Below are 9295 nucleotides of genomic sequence, written 5' to 3' on the forward strand. Positions count from 1 at the left end.
AGGATAGAGTTACGCTTTGTGAATGGCATCAAAAAAGTCACTTTTGATTCAGAATATAGATCGGGTTCAACAAACTGATAGTTTAAGTAATCATGAGAAAACTATACATGCATACACACCTTAACGCATCGAAGATTTTCACTCTAAATCTCAAATATTACACTTATTCTGATTGGATACATGTAACAAAAAAAAACTACCTTCTTAAGAGGGATTTGTTTTCCGTACCCCTTTAGTCAGCGGTATTCAGTATTAAAGCAGACGTAATAAGCATTTACCTTGAAAGTACTAAAGCGGCCTGGTATCAAACACATCTTCTTCCCCTGGACGGAACACGAAAAGAGATAGAAATGCAACGCGCTCATTTTTTCTCAAGCGATGCAGTACTAAATTGCGCAAGTACAGAAAACAGAGCTGCCACTTATTACAGCTCATTTAATTTTGCTTGCTTGTGTTGAAGTGTTTTGAAACCTGAGGTACACAACATCGAAGTCACTATTTCCATTCAATGAGTTGTGGTAAGTGGCGGTTCTGTTTTCTGTATTTGGGCAAATTATTACTGTATCGCTTAAAAAACCCAAACAAACATGTAAAACGGCTCAATAAATTCATAAATGTAGGATTTTAGCATTGTATAAAAAGCTATGGCTCTTCGTTACGAGGAGGTATAATAATACTCAAGTGGTGTGTTTTTTTCCTCAATGTAATCAACTCCCGATGTGAATCGCGACCTTTCCACTGAGCACTTCAAGTGATCTTCAGCCAATTGAGTGGACTGATTATGCGTCACCTTATAAAGCATGTGTGGACCAATCTGAGTTTATCTCTTCTGATTTATAAAAAATGTTACCTTCCTCTACGGCATCCATGTCAGGCTCATGTGTCTCCTCTTCTTCTTCAGCTTTTCTAGCTTCTTTGAAAAAAGATTTATTTGATACAATGTAAGTTAGTATACAATCATTAAATTTTGTTTTTGTACTTAGGAATTAAAATCATAAATGTTTCGCCAATTTCAACACTAGAATTTTTCCAGTGACTACCAAGGGAAAAGAGATGTTTTAATTACTCATAAAATGCCTTACTCTCTTGAGTGACCAATCAAAAACAATTATCGCCTTTACCTTTGTTACTGGGTACTGAAATCTCTTCAATTTCCACCTGCTCCTTAGATTCAACAGCTGTGTAAAATCAGATTCATTGTTAAAATCCATAAGATTAGACAACGTGGCCCATTGCCCGCTATTTAGTCAGAAAATTAGCCTTGTTGCTACTTACACTGTACGCTGGAATAAATGAGACCCATGTGGGACAAATGTTCAGTTCCTAAAAAGCAATTAATTGTTTTTACCTTCCTCAGTTGTCTTTTTAGGTTCATGCTTACTTCCTCCTTCTTCACCTGCACACAAATATTAAAGACATCTTGACATTATAGAAAGTAAAGTATTGTGCTCACTGAAATCCGCAACAATCGCCTTATTCTTCAACTATTATCAGAAGCTATAAGTAACACTGAAGATGAGTGTCCATCATTAAAAAGGTTCTTCTAAGTAGCTTAACGTTCGATCACTTCTGTTAATTTTTTAAAAACCTTTCATAGGGTTAATTGCAATTGGAACTAGTGGTTCCTTAAAACTGGGCGATTCTCAACATCAAAAACTTCTGTTAGTGTGTAGAGACACTCCTACTTACAGAAAATGTCAACTATTACCTTCTCTTTGTGTTCTTCGTCGATACTGGCTCTCGCGATGATGAACAGTGATTGCATTAAAGAATACCATCCATTTAAATAAACCGCAAGTTATTCCGGAAAGGCTCAAACGTTAATAACGCAAATATGTCTTAAGTCTTTGACAACAGCAAACTTTCCGACAGGAGTTTTTTGATTGCATAGACCCGTTAGGTTTAGTAACTGAGGAAGGGTTTTGTGCCTTACGGGAAATAGTGGCCAAAAAGCTGCTCTCGTTAATTTTTTCATGAGACAGACTTAGAATCTGTAATTTGATTGGTGATTACGTGTTAATATGATAACCCTAATCTTATTGGTTTGACATACAAAACCATACAATCAAGTATACCAAGTGCGCCAGCTTGTTAGCACCAGCCACCTTTCGCTGTTTTGTAGAGTTATGACATTTCTTAAAAAAAAATTAAAATTGAAAAGGTGTTTACCTTTCACAGTCTTTGCAGAGGCTGGTCTGATGTCGAAATCATCCTCATAATCTGTTTTAAGGAACAAGTAGAGTAAAACATGACATAATGCTCATGGTTAATGTTTTATTCTGAAATAAATTTCTTTACAAATTTATTTTACGTACGTTAGATTTTCATATATTTATTCAAGTATTTATTGATTGATGAAATATCACTGAGTTACAAAGCTCACATTTAAATCTGCAAGTTAATTAGTGTGCATGAAAATGGTAGCCGGAACAATACCTCTGCCAAAGACAGTCGGTTAAGACGCATTACCTTTCTTCATTTTGGCGATTCTTATGATCGGTTGTAAAGTGCAATATGCAGTTGAAGTCACCTTGTATAACTGTGATTTTTGCACTACTTCTTTTGTAAATAGAGCGTTTGTCTATGCCTTCTTTTGATATTTCTTTCATAAATAATTTTTACCTGAGGAAGATGGATTCGCATCCCCCTCACAGGCTTGTTCAATCTCTGCCAACATAGCAAAGAGTTATCTTTAAGTTATTTTACATATAATATAACTGAAAACTGGAAACAACGAATAATCATTGTCAATATATACGTATCATTCATTTACTACAATCACATCATATGGGGGACGATGGTATCTTCCTTCCATACCGGAATACTACATACTTTGGCACATTACAGTTTACTAATGTAAAGGAATGGTGATATCATGAGAGGAGGTGTTACAAGTGCATAAGGCAATTTATCACTAGAATATCTGGAGGTAACTTATCAATCAAAAGTAATCCAACCTAATTTCATTACATTTGTGTCATACGAGAAACCCTTCCTTGATCTCTCCTTTCTTGAAGTGCACCTACAGCAACTATCAGAGCAGAAAAAGAATACTGTGGTTTCTAGGCATCTTATTTGAAAGAGCTCATATTTGATAGATTAATTGAGTAGACTATACATACCTGGCAAGAGAGTTGAATTAAAAAGTCAATTACAACATTGTCTTTGGCATAAAAAATTATACAGTTATTTACTGACCTGGTTGGGGAGCAGGCAATTCAGGGGATTCCACTTCTGGGATTTCGATCTGTGCTATTAACTGCATTTCAATCTGTTCTCCTAGGGGGGAGAAAAATGAAAAAAAGGAATTAAGTACAGAAAAGAGAAAGGAAAGAAAAGTATCGCACATAGAACCCTACAGAGGTGTAGAGGAGATATGTGATTAGATTGAGAAGCACTATATTTTTTACCCTCCTCGACGTTAGCATGTTCATCCCCATTTCCAATCTGTCCCTGCTGATCATTTTCTGCTTCTTTGATATAAAAAGGAACACCAATAAAAAATTAATGGTCATTGTAAGGTTTATCCAAAGGGAAAAAAAAAACGCTCAGACAAACAATTCAGAATGGATCGTCATCTAATAATTTCAGACAGAAGTATAGCGATTCATATTTTGAGAATTGTTTGTAGAATGAGGTTTTGCTAGCACCTTATTTTAAAAATTTGTCGCAAACGGCACCTATTAGTCTCAATTTTCCTGATGGTTAGTATCTCTAAAGCTGTGTATTAAAGAAAATCGAACTGAAATCATGATTTCTAAACGTGTCGTTGCCTTCATTAAACTTGATGATTTATTACATTCATCCCCTCTCTACTTAGAATCATTCTGGTTTTCTCCTCTACGTCTGCTACAACTTTACATATTGCCAGTTGCACCTTTGTGGTTTCAATAATTTGCTCAGTTTCTTATTCGAAAAAATTAAAAAATACATGAGTTTTCTACGATTTCATACCAGTTGAAAGCCTTATGAGTAAAAATGACATATGTTACTTAAAGAAAACTGGGTTGCTAATACTCAATTTGGTGAAACTTAAAGTTTGTTCATTTCAAGGTTTGGAATACAATTATTGTTATCATGGTATTTTTCAATGGAGCTTAAAACTGTACCTTCTTGATTTTGTCCTCTGCTGAAAATAGATCGAACATTGGACCACAGCTTCCCCAGTTTTGCTTTCAACACAGGCTGAACCTAGACATTCAAAATATATTGAATAGTTTACGTAAAGACTTTCAAGTAACGTATTTAGAAGTCACGTTGGTCTCTATGGTTAAAGTTAACGGTGGAGAAGCTAAAAAAAATCTGTCCGATCATTTACTTTTTCATGCTTGTTTTGTATGTCAATCGTTACAATTACAAAATTAAGTTGCCAGCCTGCTCTGACACGAAACCAAATTTGAACGTAACGGTAGGTGCTATTCCAAAGTAACCAAAAAAGAGACGTTACCTGTGGAGTAGAAAGCGTATACAGCAATGGGTTGATAGCTGAATTGATCGGAAGAGCGAACACTGCAATCCACACTGCCAGATCACCAGGAGGATCAAATGTTTTCTCGACGTGGGACCGGATGCCGATAGCAATGATTGGCATCCAACACAAGAAATCGGTCAGAATAATGAAGAAGACTCTTTTGGCAAGTGCTCTTTCTCTTTTAGCTTGTGCACTTTGTGCTCTTGCTCGTATTTCACGAACAGTTCCATGTGCACCAAGCCGTCTGCTTGACGACCATGATTTCCACAAGATGGCAACGTAAGCAACGGTGATGAAGATGAATAGGGAAAAATTCAAAACGATAAAAATGGAAGTGGAGTATTCCCAGCCTTCTTGTAATTCAGGGGAAAGCTGCAGGGGCAGGCACACTACATTATTGCCATAGTACCACTCGCTGAAATAGTGCATTCCAGACAAGGGAAGGAATGCCATAACGCCTCCCACCAGCCAGATAAGCACGCACATTAGACAGGTCTGCCTTGGGGTAATTTTTGCAAAGGTGTAAGGAAACACGATGTTCTTGAGTCTGTCCAATGCGATCAGAGAAATCATCATCACTGACACTTCACTTGAAAATACAGACATGGCACCATTGAAATGGCAAAACCAACCGGTGCGCCACTCATAGTCATGCAGGTAGTATTCCCCTGACCATTGCAGGTCTTTTATGCCAATAATGATAAGGTATATCCCCATGATGCCGTCAGATACACCCAGATTCACCAACATGATAGACTGGACCACATTGTTATCAGGGTAGAAATACTGCCACACAACTACGAATAAAGACCCTAGCAACGAGAGAAGACCGACAATCCAAAGAGTTCTCCTTGGAGCATGGTGGCGGAACATGGAGTGGCAGCTTGCGAAATTGTCATTGAAGGAGTATTCGCAATCAGCATCCTGCCTGAAAAGATCGAGATGGCAGCACATCAGGTTGGTGTCCAAAGTTCTGGAATTCGAAAAAAGAAGAAAAAAAAAGAAGAAATAACACTATCATTGCATCATTGAAATCCCTTAATAATCATTAATTGATTAATAACATAGACTATTATTAAAATAATTATTTGAAGGGATGAGTGAGGGAAGGATCGTCATGGAATCTTACACTCTGATGATGTGCGTCAAATGCTTGAAAAAGCCTTTGGGGAGCTCGGCCATCAGGTTGTAATGCATGAACCTGTGATTTAAAATAATCATAATGTGAATTTTAAGTTGGTTTATAACATAAATAACCTAAAAAAGTGAATTTCAATAATAAGATTCATTAAGTTAATGTCAATGTTCAAATTGACTGTCCAAAAAGACAAAATCAGGAACCTAGCTGAGGATCTTCAGTACGGACATTAGCTTGATGTTATCTCAAAGATTCTTTCAAAAGTAGTCATTTAGCCTAAGATAAGTCTCGTCTTGCTTTCCTTGGAAATTTTTGAAGGCTACTGATTTTATGGACGTGGCAGCCCATTCGGTTGAGGTCGTTCGCTGTACATCTTTCCGGACTCTTCCATGGGAAAAATTCCTTTAGTACATTTATGTTATTTTCCAAAATTACTTTGCACGAGTCTTTTCTTTGACAAAACGAAATCAAAAGAATGTTATCTGATTTCAATATATGCAACTAAGTTTAGTTGCCTAGATAAACATCTGTCATTTGCAGTAAACTTACAACATTCGCAATTCGTGGGCATAGTTGAAAGTCGTGCTGGTAACGTTTTGTATCCTATTGCCGAAGATATTCCTGAAACGAAGAACGTAACTATTTACAACTAACACCAAAACGGGGACTTGCAGCAGTCACATTCCTCATTCTAATAAATTCTCATGGAATTTCAGTTAAGACTACATAGATCTCCACAATGTTTGTTTCCGCTTTTTCATAATATCCACCTAGGTGCACCAAAAGTATGTTATATAAAGGCACATTTTTAGTGCAATATAAATTAAAAAAACATTGCTTTGTTGAGGAAGATAACTGGCACCACCCCCTGTTCTACATCGTGGTAAATTTGTGGACAAAAATCTCAGATTTTGAACTCTGATATCATATTCATTCTATCACTTCAAATATTCTGGAATGTTTTGTATGTGATTAACTGTACTTACAGAGATCTGAGCTTTTTAACGCCCTTGAAAATTTTATCAGGCAGAGCCTCGATTTTGTTCTCCGAGAGATATCTTAAACAAAGGAAACGGATAAGGAAATAAATATTAAAGTACAGTAACATAATATGATTGGGTAAAGCAAATTTTATTTGAGCAATGACGGAGTTAACAGTAAAAAAATATTACTGTACACGGTTTGAGATTCAGATCATTATGGAAAATGGTTTAAACTCTAAATGCACTTACAAATCTAATAGCTCCACCAAGCCCTGGAACTGATCTTCATGAAGCTTCTTAATTTTGTTGTACTCCATTTTTCTGAAGAAAGCATTATGTGCAGTTTCGAATGAAATGTGTAGTGATATCTTTAGCTCTACTTTTTTTTTGTAAGATTTGCGGTTAAGGCAGGGAATGGCAACGTTTTCCAGTAAAATAGCTCCCAGTCTTTATATCTTAATCTTCAAAGAACACATGAGACAAATCTATGATGATCTCAAGATTAAGCGCGAAAACTCTCAAGTTCACTCTCTGTTACAAATTACAAAATTAGTGCCAGGGTAGTTTGATGTGGCAATACAACAAATTCTTAGATATTGTGAACTCAGATAAAAAGGAAACAAAACAACCTTTGTCTACCAGAAGTAATTTACAATGTAAGTTGTCATTCACTGAGAAGCTTTTACAGTCACCAACTGCTGTTATTTTCAAGAAAATCTTTTAAAACAATTCTTAATATTTTGGGACGATATCAATCTTACTTACAGAAATTTTACCGCTCTTATGTTTTTGAAAGCATACGCTGGCAGATTTTCAAGTTCATTGTTTGATAAATCCCTGAAAACAATTATTACACAGTTACTAAAATTTCGCTTATGTTAGAGCTACCAACTGAAATCTGGGAATTGTTAAGGTTGCTATTTAATCAGAAGCTATTAAATTCTTACACCACAAAGTAACTTAACATTACTAACCGAAGCACAAGAAATACATAAGATAGCATCGTCTACTTCAATTAAGATTTGCAGATACGAGCTGGAAAACTTCATGATGTTTCAACGATGATGGCTGTGCTTTTAAAAAATATATTTTAAGAATGATCATTTGTTTCTGTCCAATTATCTCCTTGGTTAAATAACTAACTCACTTACAAATATGTCAGCTTGGAAAGGCTGTTAAAAAGTCCGTCTGGTAGACTCTTCAACTTGTTATTTGACAGATAGCTGATAGGAATGACGAAACAAGAAAATGCATTTTCATTAAATACATAAAGATTCTGGTCATCAGAAACAACCAAAGAACAAAGAGAAGTACGTAGTGATACACATGCAATGTTTTGTCTTACAGTATAGAGAATATTCAAGAGTCACTTCATTCATTTAGTTTGGTCAATATTTATGACAAAAAGCAATTGAAGGCCGCTGAAAACTTGAAATCTGCGTGCATACTGAACTCTTTTCCCTAACACTGGCAATGGCTGCCTCTTGGATCAATAATGAAATCATTAAGCTCGTGATGTAAGAAAATATGCCAACATGGTTCAAAACAGAGAAAGATAACCCATAAAAACAACTCTGATATTCATAACATGCGTGAATTTCATTGTTGTATGTATGTTCGTTGTCACTGAAATGTTAGTTCAGCAACAAACACAAAATTCAAGATGGTTCAATTTTAAAACGTGTTATAAGTGCAGATGGAAAGATTTTATAATCTGCAACTGGAAAAGATTTTCTTTCTATATGCTCTAATTAGAGAAAGGGACGAAAAGTATGATACTACCAGAATCTGTGTTAAAATACACTAGCAGTGATTTAACAAAAGAAAGGAAAATTTTACTAAGTGTTAGAACACTTTATGTAGTCATTGAGTTAAAACAAGGGAAAGCTTGGAATGAAATAACTTACAGTTCTTGCAAGCTTTTTAGATCTTGGAATAAATTAGGAGGCAATTCCGTGAAGTTGTTGTCTTGCAACCATCTGTGTTGAAATTGAAAAAAAATATGTGACCTGTATGGAAAATATGTTTAGTTTCATTAAAACAGTTATTTACCAACTTGTCTTATGATCACTGAGTGGAAGGGAAGAAAAGAGAAAGGAAAAAAGTTAATTTGAAAAACAAGTATAGACAAGGCGGTAAGAGAGGGGAATGCTGCTGCGTTACAAAAACAGTTTTCCCTCCACAACAGTCTTGATACATTAACTTACAGTTCCTCTAGCATTGTCAAGTTTTTGAAGGCACTTCCATTCAACCCTTTCATGTCGTTGTCATTCAGGCGTCTGCGTTATTTACCATATAAAACTGAAGATTAGTTTAAAGATCCAAGAGAGGTTTATCTGCTTAGATAGGGGTACTACTGAAACCTTTCAGGGCTGTTGTCGAAGACAGTTACGGTTGTTTTGACTCGTGAGCAAAAGTCGGCATCACTGTCATTGAGCGAAGAGTTGTTTGTGCTAACTTCACCGTTTACTCATTTAACAGCATAAGATTATAATTAAATTTGACATAGATATGGAAATTTGTCAATGATGGAAATTGGAATGATCTTTTTATTTAATGAAAGCACTTCTTGATGCCTTTTATACAGAGGACGGAATCTCATAAACGGTCAGTCCTGGACAAAGATCCAGAATGCAACAGACGATGTATGATCTTCATGATGTTTGATATTAATTCTTAATTTGCGATTTTAAACGAATGATC

The 9295-nt window shown here is 35.7% G+C and overlaps 1 protein-coding gene across 1 annotated transcript; it reads right to left on the reverse strand.

The window, feature by feature from the left end:
- Positions 1-288: 288 nt before the first annotated feature.
- LOC136281155 (G-protein coupled receptor GRL101-like) lies at positions 289-6909 on the reverse strand. The gene is made up of 14 exons (XM_066167381.1): positions 6842-6909; positions 6596-6667; positions 6159-6230; positions 5601-5672; positions 4448-5444; positions 4110-4191; positions 3411-3473; positions 3199-3279; positions 2623-2667; positions 2170-2220; positions 1349-1396; positions 1122-1178; positions 851-913; positions 289-323 (listed from the first exon to the last, which is right to left on the reverse strand). Exons 1-14 carry the CDS (start codon positions 6907-6909, stop codon positions 289-291), a joined length of 1806 nt encoding a protein of 601 aa, XP_066023478.1.
- Between the last annotated feature and the right edge of the window lie 2386 nt (positions 6910-9295).

The sequence above is a fragment of the Pocillopora verrucosa genome, chromosome 5 (assembly GCF_036669915.1).
Source record: "Pocillopora verrucosa isolate sample1 chromosome 5, ASM3666991v2, whole genome shotgun sequence".
NCBI lineage: Eukaryota > Metazoa > Cnidaria > Anthozoa > Scleractinia > Pocilloporidae > Pocillopora > Pocillopora verrucosa.

Excerpts from the sequence above, each read along its gene's own strand:
- LOC136281155 (XM_066167381.1), bottom strand. The coding sequence starts at position 6,909 with ATGGAGTACAACAAAATTAAGAAGCTTCATGAAGATCAGTTCCAGGGC. Across the intron at positions 6,231-6,595 it reads GTTAAAAAGCTCAGATCTCT|GAATATCTTCGGCAATAGGA; the intron begins GTAAGTACAGTT and ends TCTTCGTTTCAG. Across the intron at positions 324-850 it reads CATGGATGCCGTAGAGGAAG|GGGAAGAAGATGTGTTTGAT; the intron begins GTAACATTTTTT and ends TGTTCCGTCCAG.